This window comes from Corvus kubaryi, unplaced genomic scaffold (assembly GCF_017639235.1).
Source record: "Corvus kubaryi isolate FWS band 111438036 unplaced genomic scaffold, C.kubaryi_AGA036_p1.0 71, whole genome shotgun sequence".
Classification (NCBI taxonomy): domain Eukaryota; kingdom Metazoa; phylum Chordata; class Aves; order Passeriformes; family Corvidae; genus Corvus; species Corvus kubaryi.
Genome location: NW_024582059.1, coordinates 14,766,137 through 14,789,086, shown reverse-complemented (window position 1 = coordinate 14,789,086; position 22,950 = coordinate 14,766,137). Strand labels below are relative to the sequence as shown.

General features: G+C 43.8%; 1 protein-coding gene across 27 annotated transcripts in view; it reads left to right on the top strand.

Moving 5' to 3' along the window:
- The window catches only part of ADGRL3 (adhesion G protein-coupled receptor L3), a 492,720-nt gene that overhangs the window by 369,376 nt on the left and 100,394 nt on the right, over positions 1–22,950 (top strand). For all 27 annotated transcript variants that reach the window (XM_042049541.1, XM_042049537.1, XM_042049521.1 and 24 more), the window contains 2 exons: positions 17,205–17,510; positions 19,202–19,305. In XM_042049541.1, the coding sequence (XP_041905475.1) occupies positions 17,205–17,510; positions 19,202–19,305 (410 nt within the window). The remainder of the gene's footprint in view (positions 1–17,204; positions 17,511–19,201; positions 19,306–22,950) is intronic.

Genomic DNA, 22,950 nt, shown 5'->3' with positions numbered 1-22,950 from the left:
ATGCATGCAAGTGTCTTGACAGTGGTTGTGGCAGGAACTTGTATGGAAGAAAGTAAATCTCACCTTAAGCCTTTTTCAATTGAAACAGTGTTTGGTGGCATTTGTGTGAAAGATTAAGTCAGATTCAGCCATTGTTGGGGCTGAGCTGATGGGCACAGAGATAGACCAGGATCGGTCTTGTGCTATTGCAGCATTTGATCCCTAACACACTATTTCATTTGTTCTCTAGTGTATAGCTGAATGCATTTCACATGCTCTTGTCCCCTGTAATGTGGCCTGGGGCTGACAAATCTCTGTTGTTAGGTAAGCGCTGCTTGGGAGAGACGCTGGATCCCTCTGTTAGTCCTGCCTCATCTTTTGGTGCTCATCTGGCTTTTTTTCATCTCCTGGGAAGTTTATGAGTGAATGAGAGTTTGGAAGTTTGGGTCTCTGGCTGTGAAATGAGTTAAATCTATGCCTGTCTCTTCAGTGTAAGTCTAGATATAAAAGCTGTACTGAATTGGGGACTATGTACTGCCATGCTCTCCACTACCAGGTTAACAAGTTTAGTATGTGGTAGTCCATGTCCCTAAGTTGTGTATTGTATTGTTGGTAATAAGTAATACAGTTTTTATTTTAAAAAGGAAAAGCTAAATGCTTCAGCGTGTCAATCTCAGTTCAGATGCAAAACCCCTCAATGCTCCATTTCACATAGTATTTTTTAAGATTTATAGAGTACATCCTCTATATTCAGAAATGCACGGATAGAAATTCTATTTCCAGCAGTGAAACTTGTTCAAAAGCTGATAAGAAAGGAGAATTTTTTTTTTCTGAGCACCACAGGCAGTCGATTTGGAACTCGAACAGTGACGTGGGAGGCAGAAGGGACACGTAGGCTGGTGCAGGGCTCTCTCTCAGAGAGTGGGGAGAAATAGGGCAGCACAGGCTCTCTTTGGGTGTTTCAAAGCAAACCTGAAGCAGATGTTCCTTAGCCCTGAGACACTGTTCCAACCCTGAGCACTAATCTAACCTGACCATAGTAAAGGCTATCCCTGCTTCTAATTCTGCCCAGCAAATGCAAAGAGACATATACAGAGGTAGCAAGCCATGGGAGGAATTTAAGCCATCTTGAGCTATTTAAAATTTGATGGGCTAAACCATCCGTTGGGCTCCCTCTGCCACCAAGAGGAGAACCTTCAGACAGATTAGGAAAAGCACCTTGTAAAATTGAGCATTCCTACAGATGCACAAAGAGGATGTTTGTGGTTTACTGGAAATTACAGGTGTTTGAGGTGTGACGTAAATACAGCAGTCACTGCTTGCTAAGGTGCACTCAGGATTTCCCAGCTGGCTTGAGTGAGTTGGGAGCCTTGTTTTTTTAGGGTTCATCTTAGTTCTGATCTCCCATGTGCAGCTTCATTAGATTGGACTCTAAAATCAGTACCGAGCCTGTGATATGAGAAGATGAAACTTGATTTGAAAGTAAGGCTGAGACCCTTAAATAACCTGATACTCCAAAGGCCAGTGTTTGTTTAAGGCAGTGGGAGATACTGCTTTCCTAGTGTTTTTAAAAATCAGGTCACTTGTTCAGAGACTAACATTGGGATCCTGTTTATGAAAGTCTTGACCTAAATGTCTTACCCACTGTGTTTGCATTGTTTTTCCCTATGGGAAGAATAAAGAAGTGCAAAAAATTAAAAGAAAGGGAAGTCTGCAAAGTCCTGCCTGACCCACTCGTAATGTCACAGGCTGCACAGGACTCAGTCTGTACTGAGCACAGCCCTTTCCCCTTGCATCCCCCCCTGCCATTTTGTTCCCAGTGGGACAGCGGTTTCCTAAGTATTCAGAGCCCAAGCAATTTTCTTTATTTGGTTAGGACTGTAACATTTCAAAGGGACTAACTGCAAACAACAAAAGCACCTAAGCTGGTGCTTGCTTCACAAGCTCCTTCACTGACCCATGGAGCAGGGAGAACGCACTTAACTTTCTCTCCCTTGGCACATCTCTGGCTCATCTTATTGATGTTCTCAGGACACCATTTGGATAGCTGTCCTACTTTTTAAAGGTGAAATACTTTTCCAGCTCTCCATAGCTCTTTCCATCCTTGGCCTACAAGCCTGGTAATAAAATGAGCCTTTCTTTAACTGAGAGCTCTTGGAGGATGCTGTGATATTGTCAGGTGCGTGGTGACGTTTTCTTCCCCAACACCTCATGCTCCCTCTGACATTGTAGGCCTAGAATAAGTATCCAGCAGCTCCTCCTGCATCCTAAAGCTTCTGTGCATGAATGCAATAAGACAAATCCTTACCTGTGTCTCTGACTGGCTGCCCAAGTGATGGGTTGTGTTTGCAAAATCATTACCTGTCATCATTCATGCCATTGCCACGTGCCAGCTGCACGCCTGCTGCAGATGGGCTAACCTCAGCCACCAAGGACAGTGGGGACTGAACACATACTTCACTGAGAGAACTGAGGATGCCCTGCAACAAGGAAGGTTTAAACAGGGCTTTGTTGTGCTCCCATCTTGCTGCATGGCAGAGAGGCAAGGAGAGACAGGCAGTGTGGAACATTTTGCTGACACAGCTGTTACATTGTCAGCAATTAATTAGAGAGTTTTGTTCAATAAATTGTTTCTGGCCTATGAAGGATGCCCTTGACTTCAGATTGGGTCATTAGAGAACAGAGTGTCTCATAATACACTTCTTTTTTTCTAGTATACTTATCATTGTAAAAAACAGGTCTTTGCCTGCAGTTCTGATTGAGCACAAATAACTTGTAGAAGGTCAAATCACATGTTTTTATGGGTATCAATTTTGCTTCAATTTTGGTCAATTAAAAAAAAAAACAAACACTTTAAAAGAATGCCAGTTATAATGAGATAGGTGTTTTGAGTGCAAATCTACTATCGCATCCTTTTTCATGTGCTGTTTGATCAGATGCAGCTAACTCTAGTTGTAATTTGTTCTGTGGAGGAGGAGGAAGAGCGTGTACAAACATATCCACACAAACACAGGTACTTCATCTGGCAGTTCTGGGTGTGGGAAAGTTAATGAAGTTTCTACCCTGCAATCAGACTCTAATACTTCCCTGCTGGTTATGGTTTTCCAAAGGTGGAGAAAGTGGTAATTGAGCAAATATTACCACTGGGATGTAGCACATCAGCCAGAAAGATGCCACCCCACACTGCAAGTCGTGCCCACTGGACTTTGAGGGGGGTCAGTGGGGTGGTGTCAGATGTCAAGTCAAGGAGATACCTGCAATTGGCCTTGAGAAAATCCTTCATTTTGGAGTTAAGGGAACAGAGAAAACTGAGAAGCGGGCGTGAGGCTGAGGAAAGCTCCATGTCGGGATGTGTTTGTGGTAGAGGCTTTTCTGAGAAAGGAAAGCAAATGGAAAACAATGGAGAAATAAAACTGGAAGGAGAGCTCATTACCCAAGGGGCAGATATAGAAGTGGTTTGTAGGCAATGACAAGTGAGACAGGCAGGGGTTAGTTTCGGAACTGACCCAGGGTGAGGAAAAATGCTAAAAATAGAGATTTAAGATCCCATTTAGTGGAGGTGAGCCAGCCCTGTGCCCAGAGAGCTGTAATACAGGTTCCACATGAATGAGATTTTATTGGATGTGCAGGGAGAGAAATCTGGATAAGAGGGAGATTGGGGGTTTTCTGAATTTTCTTAGGCTGAATTTCCAGCAGGGATCCTATCACCTGCAAGGGCTTGGCCTCACCAGTGCAATGTTTCTGTTGGCTGATGAAGGAAATATAACACTGCCTTCACCACTTGGAGGATTACTGCAAAGAAGTTGTCTCCAAAGGAAAAATTTTCAGTAACACTGACTTAACTCGTACTGCTTTCATCCAGTCAGGCTGGGTTTTAAGATTTAGATACTATCAAAAAGGAAAAGGCAACCTAGAAAGGCCCAACAGTTAATTGTAGGGGGAAGGAATTTTTAAGTCAGGTTGCTCCCTGCATTTGGCTTCTTTCTCCTTTTACACCCTTTGCATCTGCTTTCGCTTTTTCTTCATCTATGTCCCATCTCATCCAGCATACTGTCAGGCTGGCCTGAGTCAGTTCTGTCATGGTTTTGTTTTTCATTTAGGCAGACACCACAGTGTGGACTTGTCTCAGCTTGACAGAAACGGACAGATAATATTCTGTTTTGTTGCTTGTGGAGTCCTGCACGCTTCAGCTGGCAAACAGATTGTTAAACATCCTTGGACAATATTTGCTTTGCGTGCAAGAGAGAAAAGAAATCTAATATCTGCTTTTAGATTCAGTCCCTTCCTTATGTGTTTTATTTGGTTTTCTTTGCACACACTTCAATTCTATTAGAACATACTCAGCCTATGTTGCTTAGTGAGATTTGAAATCCAGTGACTGCTTGCTTTTTTTTAAAAGCTGGCTGGATCTAGAGCTGACTGTTTTCCTTATTTCTACTTATTTCTCCTTTTCCCTCAGAGGTGGTAAATGGCAGTGGATAGTACCTCCTCTTGGAGCCAAACATCCCTATCCTTGCATAAACCAGCAGCTGCCAGTGGATGAAAGCCATCTGTGGCAAATAAGTGTCAGGTCAGGGTGCCCTGGTAGGCAGCAGTGTCTATAGGCTGCTCTTGGAGATGCTCTTGAGTCTTCAGTACAGGATGCACTTTGCTATTACTGAAGACAAGGAAGCACAATTCACATTGCTGTCCCTGGACCTGAAATGATTCATGCTGCTGAAATAAAGTTGCTTCTCCCTTAGTTACAACTCACTGGAGTCTGTTTGACCAGGCATCTCAGTCTCTATGAGATTTCTGTGCGCTCTGCTCCAAACAAGAGGTGCAGACAGTGAGGGTTTAACTGAATCAGTGATGCTGTTTTAGCTCAAATATGATGTTTAATAAGGGAAAATAGCAGCTTAATTTGAAAAGGCATCTTGTAGACTAGGGGGACTGACCTTGTAGGAGTGACTGCTGCCAAGAGGATTAGGGAGTTATGTGTTGCGCTCAGAAATGTACCGTGGACATGCTGAGCTTGGCGCAGGAGATGTGAAGAGTGGTCCCTCAAGCCCAATACCTTGTCTGAGCTTCAGACTTTGCAGAAAGAGATTCCTCATGGAATAACCTGGATCAAAAGAAGGGTTTGTTCCTTTGCATTAGCGAATAATTTTCTCATAATACAACATGGGAGGATCAAAGCCTTCCCTGTCCACCTCTTGTTTTAGTGTAATCCTTGGCACGTCTCAGCTCTTCCCAGGAGTGTGTTGTGGACTGTGATGAATGATGTCCTCTGCAGGAGGAGAAGGAAAGAAGGACAGTGGGTTGGCTGCTTGGGGTGGAGTTTTCCCCTGCCTCTCCCCACTACTCTGTTCTTAGCATCTGTGCGGTAGTTCCGGATTTTCTGGTTATCCGTGGAAAGGCATAAGCCTTCCCCAGCACCAGCTAAACTCCTCAAGGACAGGCAAGGAAACAGTTGAGATGCTTGCAGTTTCTTTTGTAGCTCGGAGATTTGCAGTAACAGACACTGAGCTTTTCAGGGCACAAGAGTCAGAAGGTGCTTGCTGATGGATGGCACAGGATTCAGCCGAGGCTCAGGCGTGGAGATGTTGATACAGTGAAGGCAATGGCATTGCACCAACCCGTAGGCTCCTGCACCTCCGAAGAGCACCTTGGGTCTTGGACAAATTGAATGGCTTTTGATGCTACCTTTTATTGTCTATAAACTGGCTGACTCAGATTCCTAAATCAAATCTTCCCTTTTTCTTCAAGCAAAGTCACATTTCTCTCTGCCTTGGAACAGTCTCTGTGGCAGCTGAACAGAGTGGATGAGCTGCTTGCCACTGCTGTGCCTACACTTGGAATTTGTATTTTGCTGAGCCACCTCCAGGTTGAATGCCATGCCAATGAATGCCATGTCTCTGATCTGTGGTCATCTAGGCTCTAGCCTCTAAAGAAAAGAAAAAAAAAAAAAAAAAAACCCCACAAAATATGTCTAATATTTATTTGAAGGTTTAAGCATTTCTTGGTTTGCTTAGTGCTGACCATGAACGTCTGTCACAGGTGACCTTCTTCTCCCTTCCCATCTTCAGCCTGACCACCATGCTAGAAAGTCTGGCTTTTTCCTTCAATTCCAGATGAGTTCAGTGTTAGGCTCTGGGTTTTTTAGTATTACTGGCATTACAGATCTCCTCTCATTATAAATTATTCTGTCTGCTTCAGCTGCATGCTTCTTCTCATTTATATTTAAGATAATGGAAGAAGAGTTGCTTTTGATGACATAAGTGAGCTAGATTTTTGGTTAGTATTATTATAAAATGAGAGTTCTGGCTGGATAATGTAAAATATTAGGGCTTTTGAGTTTTTTAGTACCTGTGAAGCACTGCAATGACTAGAAAAACTAATGTATTTCTTCCCTGCAAATTGATGAAACTTCTTGATGCACGCATGGAATGTGAAAGGCTCAGGGCTAATAACATTACAGGTCTCAACACGTGTAATAAGTGGTCTGCTGTAAAATATTTACAAAACAAAAACATTTGAACATATTTGATACCAAAGAGAGGGAAAACTAATAATCACTGTAGACTGGTGCATTTATTTTATGTTACCTGTGAGAGCTGTAAAATGAGGTTTAGGCTGTGTGCTAGAAGCATATAGCAGCTCTTTAGCCATGTATTGTAGCAGTAGTTTTATCCTAGATTGAAAGTAACATCTGTAAGTATATCTGCATCTCTGCTGTATCTCAGAATTTGCATCCATACTGCTTGACTACTTTTTTTCCCCCTCGTGTTTTTCTTCTATGCTTTTGAATCGTGCAGTCCCATGGAGATGCATTCACATAGTTAAGTCTGTGTGCCTGTGTTTATCTGTAAAACAAATGTAGCTATTTAGCAGTTATGTTTTTTAAGACATGTGCATTGAACCAGGTCAGATTTTCTCTTGTCTCTCCTCTCTCTCCCCTTTTTTCACATGTTGAATGTGTTATCTTTTTTTTTTTCTTCTTCTTCTTATGTGAGACATGCTTCTTTTATTCAAAGTATCAAATTTATGCTTTGCAGTGACATCAGGTACTTAATTTTATGGATGTATGTTTTATAAAAAGGCAAGGAGATTACACATCTTAAAAATCTCTAAAGGATACAATTTGCTTTTTTCATTTCTATGTCATCCTATTTGATTTTTTTTTTTTTTACCAGTTCTTAACTTCCTGAGATTCTGCTGTTGCTCATGAGGATCTGCAATGCTTTTGTTGGTAGCCCAAGTGGATCAGGTGCAGTTTAGGCTTCCAGGTCAAGAGTACATTATGGAAAATCCCTAGTCTGGCACAGCAGCACATGGACATTCTTCTGTGCATTTGGTGCCTCTGGTTTGGACCAGTAATTCCCCTGGGCATGTAAGCTTTAGCACCTGACTGCGTGTAAAACCACACGCCAAACCTGGAGAAGCAGGCGTACAGCTTTGACCTAAAATAATTGCTTTTCAGCACTCCCATTCATTTCCTTGTAAGTTTTTTTTTATGTTTCTCTCTTATGTGGGCCCAATTCTAAGTCCTAAAAGGTCAATGGGTATATTCTTTGACTTCACATGAAAAAACACAATCACCTTGCAACGTGCTGGTTTGAACTATCCATTAACAAGAATAATCTGAAGGCTGACATGTAAAGCTACAAATCAGTGCTGAAAGTTTCTCCAACCTGGGATTATGTATTGTCATCTTGTCGTCAACCCCTCGGGTAAGAGTCGGAAACTACATCTTGGCCAAAGCTGACTGCATGAGAGCTGGTAGCCCCTAATGGTCCACAGACAAAAATATTAGGTAAAACCTCCTTTTCCAATGTTTTGGATGCTGTTCCTGCTGTGGCTTTTCAAGTGAGATGACTGGCCGTGGTAATGCCTCCAGCCCTAGAGCCTTCAGAGTCGAGATCTTTGAGATGCTAAGCATATGAATGAATATTCACTATTGCTACCAGCACCTCAGCAGCCTCCCTCAAATGAAAAAATTAGCCTCTGGGACATGGGTGAGAGCTGCTTGCATGCCAGGCTTTCTGGGATATCAGCATGGACTTGATAGTGCACCAAGCAGCCTGTGTCCAGTACTGAAGTCTGTTATGAAAATTGGAGATCCTTAAAAGTGCTACCCAGTTCATTTCACTTTAAAACACCCTGTATATTGCACAGTTTGTTTATTTGTTATAAATCTGCTTTGCTGAAGTAAATGTGTTTTCCATAATATTAATGGTGTTCTCATTGTTGGAGCCCTCTGCAGAAGTCAGATATCTATAAAACAAATTTAGATGCCAGTGCTGTAGTTAAGCATTGTTTAGGCAGATCCCTGAGCCGACGTGAATACAGCTATTAGAATTGAGCTTTACAATATATTGACATTTCTACATAAGTAATAAAGAGTTTTGAAAGGGAGCTGAGCAGCATTTTATGTTTTTTCCAGGAAATTGCTTTATTTCTAAAAGTAGCTTAATACTGATATTTTTACAGGGGAGTTTTGTCAGCTTCCTAGGATTGGTTTATGTAAAATATTTTTTTTTTTAGCATAGGCTTGTTTCTTCTCTCCCTCCTTTCCATCTGTGTCTCCAGGGGCAGAAAGCAAACCACTGGCAAGTTTGGGGAGGGGATTGAACCAACTTGAGCCCCAAACCAAGATATGGCCAAGAGGCTGAGGGTCGTGCCTGCCCTCTGATTTTCAGGAGGAGTCTTGACAGCACATGCATACCAAGGTGCACCAGGATATGCTCAAAGGATTAGAAAAGGCAGCCTTTCTCAGCATTTTGTATTTCTGGTGGTTTCAGTGGTCAGTTCTCTCCACAGTTCAGGATGGTTTCCTCATAGGAACAAGAGTAAATGGACCAAATAAGTGAAATAGAAGCCAATGCAGTCAGAGACTGAGTGGAGCAAATGCCCTATAGAGAGGAAGCACCTTTGGTGGCTTTGGAGAAGGATTTGGGATTTTGAAACAGGTTTGAAATAGCTACTGAGTAGCAAGAGGAAAAAATAGATGGGTTTGGTAAAAGACAAAAGGTGAGGTTTTGCTGGCAGGTTTGTAATTCCCGTTGCTCTAGAGTATGGATGTTACTGTACTGTACAGACAGCAGGGCCTGCTGTCAGGTCTGCAGTTCATGCCTGGGAGTGCAGTATAACCTGCATGCTGATGAAGTCAATCCTAACATGGGTTAGAGGAAGAAGGGTGTAAGCAGTCATAACTCCACCTTTGATATTTTATGGTTTATTCCTTTTCCTCTCTTTGATTTCAGCTGACCAGCCCACCCACAGAGTGTGTTTACACTTCAAACACTGGGCATCGGGGCTGATTTGGAAGTCCAGTACATGAATGCAGGAGGCACATCAAATCCTGAGCCTCAGAGCAGCTGGGATCAAGGGACAATGGTAGAAAGGGAGGTGAATTGTAAATGCAAAAAGTAGCCTTTGTGATTTTAATCTGCCAAACCGGACAGGAGGAAGTGGGGCCAGGCAACTTTTCATCCACCTCTCCCCGACACTTCTTGCACACACGTGTGCTGTGGGGCCAGGGGGCTGATTTCTTGCAGTTCCAGTGGATTGTCTCCTTGGGCTCGATTGTACTGTGCCCTCTTCCTCAAGATAACAGCAAAACACAACGAGGTTTTAAATATTAATATGGAGATCACAGGAGTGCAGCTTGGAAGCACGGAATACTGAGTATTGAAGAGTCTAATCTGTCCTTTTTGAAAGCTGTCCAATTTCTTTTTTATTTACAGCATTTGAACCATTTCACAAATTGGAAAGCAACTAACCAGCCATTTCACAAGCAGATTATGATATGTTTAAGAAAGTCCAGGGCATTTATCTGAATGCAATTGGCCTTCTTGCTGACTAACATCTAGATTGGAGATATTACACACACAGTTGAACAGAGACTATTTGAAGATGATGGTTTTCTCTTATTAAAGTTGTGTTTGTATCTTGCAACTGAAGAAATGTTTTAGTGGTATAAGCTGACTGCCTGTGGCTCTGCAAAGGACTCATCACATTGATTGGGTAGATGAGAAAATGCTGGGGCGTGAACAGTCACTTCATGATTCCTGCACTCGATTCCATTCTTTGCAAATGCAGAGGTGGAGAACTGCTGGAGAGAGACTGGCTCCATCTGGCACTGCCTCTGCACAGTGCATGCAAGTTGTTCCATTAAAGATGCAGAAGTGCAGGCAAAAAGTGGGAAACACACATTAGATGAAGCGACATCCGTTGCCATACAGATGGAAAAAATTGAGTTTCCCTCCTATCAGCTACTCATGTTCTTGTTCTGCCTAGAAACTAAAAGGTATGTTTCAGCTTGCATGGATAGAGCATACCTGGTTTAATTAATTAAAAGCTAAAGAAACCCCAAACCCACAAAAATCCTGGCAACCCCAGCCTCTAGTAAATCTCTTAAAGCTGTAAGTATGTAGTGCTCACGTGTCTGCACGCTAATGTGGTCTGAATGAAAAACTGACAGCACCTGTTACTGAAATCAAAAGTGATTTCTCTAACAATGGGATAGTGGGGAATTCCTTCCAGGCTTCTCTTTAATAGAGTTTGAAGGATTCAGGTTGGAAGACAGTGCATAAGATCTGCACCACTGGCTCTGATGGATGTGAATCATGCCAAGGTGATTGTTTAGGAGGTTAGAAGTTCACTCCATACATTCAGTAATAATATGCAGCTGGTATGTCCTTAAAAAAAGATTGTATGCTTCTTTTTTCCCCTGTGTGAAACCACATGTGGATTGAAAAAAAAAAATTTGATTTTATATGCTCAAATCCAGAAATTCAAAGTAACTGCAACCACATCTGACAGTATTTTTGAGAACTAAAGCGAATTGAAGCTAGATTGCCTAAAAATAGCCCTTGAACTGAACTCTAAAAACTATTAGATTTGTCCGTTTATAATAAATCCTGATCTACTGTCTATTAGATCATCTCTTCTGTAATCTTTTCCTATGGGCATAGTTCATCTGCATTTCTAAAAGCATTACAGCATGATGTTGAAAGAAATGCTCAATTTTTTTTGTATCTTATGCATGATGGTCCAGTTAAATTTCTGCATTCAGAATCAGTTACAAAGTCTGGAACAAGCAATAGGGCATTAATGCCCTCAGTGAATGGTTGCCAAAGGGTACAAGAGGTTCACAAAAGTGGCAGAAGTCCTGGGTTGGAAGCCAGAGATAAGACTTTAGGAACTGTCTTCTGAGAGAAGAGGGCCATGGTGAAGACAACAGGTGATGTTCCTGTGCTGTACCCATTCATATCCTGGTATTGCTAGATATGTGCTGTAAAGTTTTGTCTGATGTCTCTGAAGTTACGTATTTTAAGCAGGATCCAGTAATTTCTTGGAGAAGAATGGGTCAGAGAGAAAAAAAAAGAAGAAAATAAAGAAGTATCTTCTTTTATTCAAATGACAACTAAATTGGGGACCTGACATTAAGAGCTGTTTGGAGACAGAAAAAGTATTAAGTGCTGACACATGCACACCCCCACAAAAGTCCTACAGAAGCATAAAAGTTGATATTTCACAAAAATGCAGTCAGGCTGCTGTTTGGGTTCTTATTTTTTCAGGCAAAACCTAGAAATTTGCAATAACAGCTAGAATGTTTTTGACAGAACAGCCTTTCTCTAGCAATCCAGTATGTGTAATGAACTGTTGATCATTGTCAGAAATGTGGAGTTTTGAGTCAGAAGGGCTCTGGTAGGCATATTTTTTGCCTGTTGAAAATCGGTGCATTTGGTGGCTGCTTTGAATGCATTAACTGTCTTGCTGGGTGGTGGTGCAGTGAAAAAGGATGAGCTGGGGCAGTTTGAGTTAACTTGAGCCTGTTGTGATGATTTTACCCACTTTTGGCTCTCCTTCTGTGTTGTTTAATGTTGAAGGCTGAGACTCTGAGGAAAGTTCCAGCGTGTTAAGTGATTCCAGCTTGAAGTGCCTTGAGAACACCTGAGTCTGCACCATGTCTTGGACCACAGCTGTAGGTTTCCTCTTAGTACAGGAACTCAACATATGGCCCATATCCATTGCAGCATCTGCCCAAGCCCAGCAGAGTACTCACATGTGGGCAGAGTAGCCTTGGGCAGAAAAACTGATCCCCTGCTAGAAGAGGTAGGAAAAAAAAAATCCAGAAAGTGTTTTTCCATTTGTCAGCTGTCCACAAGGGAATGGATCTTTCTTCTCTCAGATGCAGCATCTTCCTCCCCTGCTTTTCCTCACTACCTTGTGCTAGTTAAGACAGAGGAAAAGGGAGAGCTGTGTATCATACTTCATGTCACTTTTTCAGGGTGCAGGGCTGTGTGCAGTTGTGTTCTTGAAGGCAGCATGCCACGCTAAACACTGTGGGGCCACTGCATATGTAATCTTTCCATCAATGGGTTTTGGGAGCCTTTTGTCAGTGTCAGTAAATAAAACTCCACAATCCCAACTGCCCCAAAAGCAGCGTGTGAACTTATATTCACACACAGGATTCTGGCTCAGCTTCCCAAAATAATGGCATGTGTGAGCAGAGGGGAGAACTGTTTGGATGTTTGATGTGAGGCTGACTTGGCCTTTGCCTGAAGTAAAAATAAATCATAGTTGCTCTCAAACACGTGGAAGGAGCTGTACACAATTTAGGGGCTAAGCTCACCTGTCAATTCTCTGGCCTGCAGCTCTTGAGTGGCAGCAGCTTGTGGCTTTTGGTCTTCCAGCAGACATTTACCATGAGAAGGTTTTGCAGGGTGATGTCTTTTGTGGCATAGACTCAGTATAACTTTGCAGTCCACCAGTGTGTTAATGAGTTGATGCTGTCTGTGTAGGTCATCCTTTCCTGTCACCTCACATGGAGTTCTTGGAAAAAAACACACGAAAACAAGAAAAAATGGCAAAAGACAGTAGGAATATATTTACTTTCAAATATTACTATTTTTCTAGGGAGTTTCAGAAGATATTCTGAAATGCATTTGAAAATGCCTGTAGAAAATTAATTCCCGTGAGATGCATTTATGTGACAGGGAAGAGAAAAACAGCTGTGATATAATCCTCCAGTTGTATTAGGTTTGTGGGGTTTTGTGCTGCTTCTTTCAAGGCATGCCTAAACCTTCTCTTTTCCTATGTAAATACAACTTGCACCATCTTTCAGCAGAAGAAGAGATGATAAAAGGGATGCTGTAAGCAAAGGATGTGGCTGCCAAATATGAAAAGGGCAAAACTGCAGGGAGGGAGGGAAGGGAGGGACCTCCAGGTTTTGTGCTTCCCGCAGCCTTCCCGACTCCTGCAGTGCTCCGTTTGCCTTCATGCATCAGCAGCAACATGTGTAAATAATTGTGCATGGAGTCTGGACGTGCTCAAGAGAACGCTGGGATTGCTGCTGTTGAGCTGCTGGATTAGTTGTACCTCACTTGGCCCAGCCCTGCATTAGGTGCAGCACGGGGAGCAGGCAGGGCCTCCTGGCTGCCGTCGCCCCATCCCATCTCCTTGAGCGTCAGGCTCAGGAATGCAGAACTCGCCGGAGAGTGAAGTCATCATGGTTTGCTTGGACCTTGAGCGTGGAACTTGGAGCGCAGCCTCTCCTTCCAATTCCGTGAGCAAGTGCTGGCTTGTAGCACGCAGCTGTCAGGCTGAGCCTTTGGATTGTGACCCCAGGGGGAGAGCTTGATGGATGTCTCCTGTCATCCTTTACCTCGCCAAAGCCAGTGAGCCTCACCCAGGAAATCCTGTCTGCAATTTCTGCTCGAGGGGCACCCCGTTATCTTCATTCATGGGACAGAAAGTGCATGACATCTCTTAAAAAGTATTACTGAGTACACTAGGTCATAAAGTCAGAGACTTAGGTGCCAAAATTAAAAAAATGAGAGAAAAGGTAGCAAATAGCCTTTCTTTCAATCAAAACTGCTTTCTGTGATAGGAAAACACTAGTCAGAGTCATTGGGAAAGCAGTCTCCCATGTCTGAGAGTGCCAGGAAGAGGTGAGCAGAGCATTTAACCATATCATGGTTAGATGACACGTGGTAGACTTTCCTCATGGCAAATACAAAGTGCTGGTCACTTGTCATGTCACTACTTCAGGAAAGGGGAACAGACAGAAATGGGGGTAAAGACAGTCCATTATTTATGTGAGATTTTTTCCCCTATGAGCAGATCCGTACCGTGATTTTCCTTCCACCTAGCAAATATCCGCTTCCACAAGCCTGAGCTCTATTTAAAGGTTGGGAAATAAAAGAGAGAAGGGAAAAACCTTAAAAATTTCTATTTTCTTGCTAGTCAAATGTGCCCTGAGCAGAGAGAGACCCCTCTGGGAGTTGCAATTGCTCCCTTGTGGGTGCTGGAAATGTTTTGGGGTTTGTTTTTTTTATGACTGCAGCTCTAATCTGAATGATGGCAAAACTTAGTCGTCTGCTATTACTGCCAGCTCTCTAGATAGAGCAGGAAAGAAAAAAGTGAAGTGTCACTTTGGGGTGTTTCTGGGAAAGAAATGTTTCCACAGCCATAAATTGCTTTCTTGGGAGCACTGAAAATTCTTATCCCAGTGCTGTGCTTCGTGGAATCAAAGTCTACAAAGTCTTGGATTCGAAAGGAGTAAAAACTGAGTCTTACCCAAAACCGTAAGGTCTTGATCTGGCAATGCATGGTAAAAATAAACAGTAAAAATAAAATAATTAACTTTATACATTTCTAGTTGTAGTAGTGTTGGTGATTTTTAAAGGTGCTTGTCTTGGAGCAAAAATTGTCTTGTGAAATGTTATATGAAGAATCCCTCTGAAGCAGTGCTGCAGTGCTTCTTTCCCCCAAGTTAAAAATTCACAGTTTATTGGCAGCCTGAGTTAATCTGGAGGTTTGATCTCTGTTCTGTGCTGTAGGATTTAGGTGCTTTTGCACAGGTTGCAGTCTCTTCATGGTTTTGCTTGGATTTGGGAATCATTTACATGTAAATGATCCTGATCCCCTGTTCTTTTTCTCCTTACCAGTCAACTTGGTTTTTGAAGCACACAGTTGTCTGAGCAAAATTGGCAAATTTCCTGGTGAAAAACTGGGTGGTGTTAGCATGGTGATCATGATTTCTGGAGCTCATTACCAAATTGACTCTTTGAATAATCAAACCTTTGAACTCAGTTCAGTGGTATCCCATCCGTCTCACTCCGTTAGGCAACTTGGAGGCAGCTCTTTCATGTTGTCTTACAACTTGTGCTGTGGAAATGGCGGATGTGTTTATTTTCAAAAGCAGCAAGAAAGCCCAGTGGAACACGAAAAAAGTTGGAAGAACAAGCCTTCAAAGAGATTTTGACACTGGTGCCAGGGGCTTTATGAAAGATAAAACAGCTCATTTTTTTATGGCTAAAGGAAAATGCCATTAAATCCCTTGTGCCTAACTGCTACAGTAAACTTGCCAGAGCTATTCCAAAACCAGCATGCCGTGGGATATTCAATGATTTTCAATGAAAACTGGGCTTAAAAATGCAGCTCTCCTGCATGTGGATCAAGGGGAGCTCCGGGGTGCTCAGTGTATGTTTCTATGTGCTCACACATGGCTGTAAGGATTATTTTAAACACGATTTGCTAGATTTGACTTTGAAACTGCATCCACTTTATCTACTCAGTTCCTTTGCACGTGGCATAGGTAATTTTGCAGAAGGAAAATAACTTATTGCAAGTGTAAAGGGGAAAAATTTTGCAGGTTGCTGTCTACCAGGCTAATCTATATTATGACGAAATAAAACATACTTGTGGGAAGCCCTGCTATGGTAAAAATGTAGTATTTGCTGAAATTCTCTACAAATTTTAGTTGCTCCCCGTCAGGGGGAAATCATTACTTGGTGACATAATGCAGCTTTGAGCGGAAACTCAAAGAAATCTGTCAGGGTCTGCATGTTTTTGCATTGTAATTTTTAGAGTTCATTTAAACTCAGGGTTCATGGTGAAAGGGAGGTGGCAGGAGAAGGCTGGAAAATCTGATCACTGAGCTTGGGAGACTTGTTTCAGATCAGTGTCCTGGTGCTCAGGTGAGTTAGTGTAGAAACTTCAATTCCTGTTGCTGGACATGGAGCAACAGTGATAAAAGGCTTTTTGTGTGCTGGAAGAGGTGGGATGGTCTTGAGGTGTTACGGCATGGAAATTAAAGTGAGAATGGATCAGACAAGCCTTTTCATGTTGCTTCCTTACCTGCATTTCACAGTCAGCCCCAGTGTTTTCTCAGGCAGGGATTGAGGGGGCAGTTGTGAGTATCTGGCATTTAACTGGAGTAAAAGTCTTACGCTGAGAGAAGCTGGAGGGTGCTTGTCTTTGAGAGAGGTAAAGGAGATGGGAGAAGGCTTTTCTACGAGCTGTGTGTGACATGGCATGACAGGGGTGATGGGGGAACAGCTGGGGGCAGCCTGCTTCAGTTTCCCCACCTGATATTTCAGGTCAAGCCATAGACAAATCCACGTGAAGCTCAGTGTGCACAAGCACCTTGGTCTAAGTAGAAGGCTAAATAAGGCAATTGTAAGGTGGGCATCCCTCAATATTCCACACATACTCAGTGTGGCTATTGCAGGATGTACAGTGGATAAATGCACTTTTAAAGCAAGTTCCCCACCTCTTCCTGCTTGACTGCTCATTGCCGGTTTTCAATGAATTAGCCCAGCTGAACATTCTCGATTTGGCTGGGCTGACATGCACCTTTGCTTGTGTCACATGGCCTGCAGATCAAGGGGCCAGGCATTGCTCTTGGGATGGAGCAGCAAGGCATGAACCTCAGAGAAAATTGACAGCTTGCTCTGCAGTACAGCCTCGTGTTCACCCCTCTGTGAACTTCTGATTTGGGAATGGATTTGTGGTTTGGTTTTGGGTTTTGTTGGGGGTTTTTTATCACGTCATAGAAAATGCTTTTCTGTCCAAACCAGCTGGGCCTTCAGCAACACTTAACAATTAAAAGCACTTCTGTGCTAGGTGTTCCCTAAAAGATGGAAAATAAGATTTTTACATTAAAATGCCAAGAAGAAAAATGGTGAGGGCATAAAGCGCTGCTTTATTTTCATCAAGTGCTAGGGCTTTTGGAAAATCAGTTGTGCTCCAGTGGTCATTACACCCCTGTGTGCTTCTCTCACTGTTTGCTCCAGCTTCTCTCTGAAAGGCGGCTGTGCAGAAAGCCTTGCCTTAGTTGTAGCTCCAGTTACATCCTGCAGGCCACCAGAGCCATCAGAGGGGACATCCTCAGAACCTAGGCATGAGTCCTGTTCCCTTCCTCTCTCTAAGCAGCTCTGCCTTTGTTTCAGGAGTATCGACATCGGGGGCTCTGGGCCCAGGGAGCACCACTGCCAGCACCACACCGCGGGTGGCTACCAGCACCACTGGCCGCACCACCACCACATCAGCCTCGGGCAGGAGGAACAGGAGCACCAGCACCCCGTCTCCCATGGCCGATGTCCCCGAGGACATGACCACGCACCTGCCGCCCGCCTCCTCGCAGCTGCCGCCGGCCGGAGCGGAGAGCTGTGACCCCATGGAAGCCCGCGACATTATGTGGTCTCGGACTCGGCAGGGCCAGGTGGCGAAGCAGCCGTGTCCTTTGGGCTCCATAGGTGAGTCAAGGGTTGGGAGGACTGTCTCCACTTCCTATGGTACCTTGTCAGTGTGCAGCCAGTACTTAAAACGTTGTGGGGTTGTGCTTGATGCACTTGGAAGAGCCTCTGCCTCTAGAAGTTGCGTACACTGCGCTTTACCTGGTTCTGCCTGTATTTGTAGCCTCTGGGCTCACTGATGTGTTGGTGGCTAATGCTTTGCTTGTTTTGCTAAGAGAGGGGACAGGGGAGGAAATCAACAAAACTTGTACTTTGAGGCTCCTGAACCCATGTGAGTGATTTTTCAAACTGCAGCCAGTGTCCGGTATGATCAGCTGAGAAAGTGGGGGGAGGAAACAAAGCCAAATCTTTCAAAATGGTTTATTGCTTATTGGATTTTGCTCCTTTTCTTCTGCTCTTCCCGCAATTGTTTTATTGAAAAATGTTGCTTTTGGAAATTTTCTGTTCAATTTGAAACATAATCGAGTTACGAAAGGTTTTGGCATATGGTTCATTTTGCTGTCTTTTAACAAATGGTTTTCTAAAAATAGTTATTTTTCATGCTAGTCTTGGTGTCCAGCCCCAAAAGCTCAGTTTCAAAGAAGAAATCTTTAAAGTGGAGGAAATTGCCTGAAAATGAGAGCTGAAGGGATCTGACTTGTAGAGGAGAGGCTCTCTGTTAATTCTCCACTCCTGGAGAGCCATTCACACCTGTATATACGAATACTGACTCTGGAATTTGGTGAGGACAGACTGATAAAGCATGTGTTAAAGTATGAGGGTCATGGAAAGGCGTAAGTGGTGAGAAAGGTAAAGAACATTTTTGCTGTCTTTCCCAGCCCTACTTGGTAAAATTAATGCAAAAAGTATGATGTGGTTCCCAGAGACGGGAAAGGATACTCGGAAGCAAAGCTGTGAAAAGGAAAAAAAAAAAAAGATGAAGAAGGAAAATGGAGGCGGGATGCAAGAAGTCCTTTCCTAAGCACAAGAGCTAAGGACTGGATGAAAATAACTAAGGAAAAAATAATAGCCCAGCTTATGGATAGGGGGTGGCCATAAGCCTTTCCCATCTCTAATTTCGGTGATTCGTGCAACTTGTTAAAAGCTGTGATATATTAGCAGTGATGCATTTCCCTTTGTCTGAAAGGGTCTCAGGCATTTTTCTGTCTTTTCCAGAAGGGATTGGGCAGCTCTTCCCAAACAAAACTCTCCTCTAAAGTTCCTCTTGACAGCTGGGGGCTGACAGTAAACTCCAGCATTATATCTTGGCGTTTGTAGCATTCAAACTTTCATGTGTTTCCACCCAAATGTTGTAATGATGATTCAGAGCCATAAAATCTTCATAAAGCAGCAAGGAAGATGAGGCACAGGGTCTGATCCCAGATCACCAGTGGTGGGCCAGAGCATCCAGGGTGCTGGCTTGGTGTTTGAGATCTACTTCCGATTTCTTAGTACCTGGCAGCTTTCCTGCAAGTCCTCTGTCTGTAATCGTTGTTCGCCAAATTGGAAATAATATTCCTGCACAACATCGTGGGTCTTTTATGTCTTAGGGCCTTAAAGGACCAAGATGATGGGAGACTAGGACACTGAGATGACTCAGAAGTGTCCTACTCAAGACCTGAGCACTAATAAGCTCCCAGAAGCCTTCGACACGAGGCGCTGAGGGCAAAATGCAACCAGTAACACTGAACACAGCGACTTTCCTATTACAGGTGTTGCAACTTTCCGGTGTCTTGCGCCTGACGGTATCTGGGAGCCCCAAGGACCTGATCTGAGCAACTGCTCTTCACCCTGGATCAACCACATCACTCAAAAGGTAAAACCCTTCCCATGTGTTGACTGCTCTGAGTCTACACAGTGACCTTGCTCAGCTCCCTGGTTTTCTCACACATGGAACTTCAAAGGATCAGCAGTTGCACATAAAGCATGAGCTGTGCATAGTGGCCAGGAATTGCAAGGAGAAAGCAAGTGTCTTATGGAAATTAAGGCAAAGAGTGTTAGGGGAAGGCAAGTGAGAGGGACTGGAGAGTGGAATTGAACTAGAGTGAATGACATTTCTTGTTCATGGCAAGGAAAGGAAGAAGAGGGAGGAGGAGGTGGGTGGACATATGGAAAGTACTGAGTTGTTAAAAAAGGAAACGCCCTTTCATGCGTCCTCAAGGATTTTTTCATGTCACGCAAGCACACGATAAACCCCATAGTTAAGAAATCTTTACCAAAGAAAGGCAGGCTCAATGGGAAATGTTTGATTCATGCCCCTGACTTTCTCTTTTTAACTTCTGCCCAAATTATAAAAGAATTGATGGAATAGAAAACAATGCTGCAGTAATGCTTATCTTTTGACTCTTAAGTCCCTTGATGAATGTTTTCTAGCACTTCATCATTTATCAGTGTTAAAAGTGCATTAACATGTGACAATAGAAGTTCAAGACAAGCAGAGCTTATTTGGTAGCAATATGTTGAGCATTTTTGTTATTAATGCACAGTGGTGCTTTCAGCTGATTTCATTACAAACAGAGACCAGATGTGTGTTTACGCCATGGAGTCTGTGGGCTGAATCTTTATTACAGCAATTTGTGGGGTTTTATTCACTCCTTTAGCCAGAGCCAGCGAGTCCTGGCGTTGCAAACGAGCTGTGCTGCTGCACAAGAGTGACGCGTCACTCCCACGGAGCCACTGCTGTCTGGTCAGTGGGATGGGGTCACCCCACAGTCAAGACTCTTGGGCATTCTCCTCTCTGCCCCCCATCTCAACTAAGACCTAATAATCTGTGAACAGCTAGCACTGATCCCTATCTTGCTTCATCTGTCCTTATATCCATCCCTCCACAAAGGAAAATGTCATTTAATGTGGGGCTGCTGTGATATGACACAGCCACTACAGAGCCTGTGGTCCTTCTGTCCCTCTCCTGCCGTACACCCAGCGAGCTGATGAATACAGGCTGCCTTTGCTGGCATTAGCAGCTGTGTGCAGCTCTTGTTTTATGACCTATGTACTTACCCTGGAGGGGTTAATATTACTTACTCCAGCCATAATTCACCCAGGCAGCTGGGAGACCTCTTGCTGCTCGGTGAAGATGACTAGGCCGTTAGCCATTAGCAGAGGGAAATAATAGCCTGCACTGATGAAATCTCCATCAAGGTTAGGCTTATTTTATTTGAAACCCCAGCTATCATTTGCGTAACAAATGAGCCCCATTTAATTTGTTACGCGCTTTCAAAGCAGGCTAAAATTGAACAGGCAGGTTTTCAGAAATGCCCAGCAGGTTACAATTGGGACTGGATTTATTTTTTTTCTGAAGGAATTTAATTATGTTCAGCTTTGAATACCTTCTACCAGTCAGTAGAAAGACTTGGGGAATCTGTGAGATGACCCCGGATCTAACCTGTTTGCCTGTGATGGAATTCGTTGGGATCTTGGGATATGTGATCCAACCTCAATGAGAACTGTTACAAAACATCAAGAGTTGTCAGGAGTGACTTTGGAGGGGAAAGCCCTGCCAGAGTTGCCTAGGGGTTTGTGTTGAGGGTTGCATTCATTGAATCATTTAGATTGGAAAAGTCCTCTAAGATCATTGTGTTCAACCATTCACCCAGCACTGCCATGTCCACCACTAATCCGTGTCCCTAAATGCCATGTCTACATGTCTTTTAAATCCCTCCAGGAATGGTGACTCAACCACTTACCTGGGCAGTCTGTTCCAATACTTGACCACTCTTTCCATGATGAAATTTTTCCTAATATCCAATATAAACCTTCCCTGGTGCAACTTCAGGTGGTTTCTGATTGTCCTATCATTTATTACCAAGAGAAGAGACTGACACCCACCTTGCTGCAACCTCCTTTCAAGTAGTTGTAAAGAGGGCTGAGATCTCCCTGAGCCTCCTTTTGTCCAGGCTAAACGCCCTCAGCTCCCTGAGCAACTCCCCATAAGCCTTGTGCTCCAGACCCTTCCCCAGCTTCATTGCCCTTCTCTGGATTCCCTCCAGCCCCTCCATGTCTTTTGTGTAGGGAGGGGCCCAGAACTGGACACAACACTTGAGGTGTGGCCTCACCAGGTCCAGGTACAGGGGACAATCAAACTGTCCTGGTCCTGCTGGCCACACGATTGCTGACCCAGGCCAGGATGCTCTTGGCTTTCTTGGCCCCCTGGGCACGGCTAGCTTGTGTTTTATGCTGGGCAGCTTTCCAGCTACCCTTCCCCTTCAGCCTGTAGCACTGAGTGGAGTTGTGACCCAAGAGCAGGACCTGCACTTGGCATTATTTGAACCTCATCCTGTTGGCCATGGCCATTGGTCCAGCCTGTCCAGATCCTGCACATGCCACGTGAGGGCACTCGACATGGTATTGCATCACGTTTTCAACTATCCAGTCCTCTAGGATATCCCCGGTTAGCCAGGACTGCTGATAAATGTTGGAAAGTGGCTCAGCAAGCTCTTCTGCCAGCTCCCTCAGTACCCTTTGGTGGATCTCATCCAGCTCCATGGACCTGTGCATGTGTAAATGGTGTATCAAGTCACTGACCATTATTTGCTGGATTGTGGGGGTTCTCTTGTGCTCCCCATCCCTGTCTTCCAGTGCAGGATGGTGGGTACCCTGAGGAAAACTGGTCTTGCTATTAAAGACTGAGCCAAAGAAGGCATTAACTACCACCTCAGCTGGTCCTCGTTCTTTGTCACTGTATTTCCTCCCTTCTACAAGGAGATTCTCCTTAGCCCTCTTTTTGTTGTATTTAGAGAAACGTATTTTATTGTCTTCTATGTAAACATATAAAACAGATAATGTTCTAGCTGAGCTTTAACCCTGCTCATTTTCTCCCTGTATAACCTCACAACATGCTTGTAGTCCTCCTTAGTTGCCTGCCCCTTTTCTAGAGGCCACAAGCTGTCTTTTTTTTTTTTTTTTTTTAATTCCAGCCAAAGCTCTCTGTTTAGCCAGGTCAGTCTTATTCCCCACCAGCTCATCTTCTGGCGCATGGGTATGTCCTGCCTATAAGATTCAGTAGGATCCTTACTGCAAACACAGTTTTAAATTACTTACGAAGTAACCAATAGCCATTTGGTTTCCCTGCCCAAGGAGAGGCTTGAAAATGATCACTGCACTTGAAGATGGATTCATCCATAAATCAAGCACTGGTTTCTAACATCCCTGCTGTGGATGGGATGCTTCCCAAAGCTCGCAGATTTGCTCCAGCACCTCTCTGAAGATGAAAAAGGAGCCTTCCTCCTCTAAGTCAAGCCAGCTTCTCTTCTTGCTGCTGTGGGGGCAGCTAGAGGGAGCAGTAAGCCATCTGTTCTGTGAGGACAGGGCTGGTCACACCCTGCAGCTCAGGTCTCCTGCATCCCCAGCTGTCCTGGGTCACCCAGCCCGCTGCAGCTGCAGCACAGCTGACAAAATGGGTAAAAACCCTTTTTTGTCAGCCAGGGTTCATACCTGCTCAGCATGCCTTCATTCCTAATCA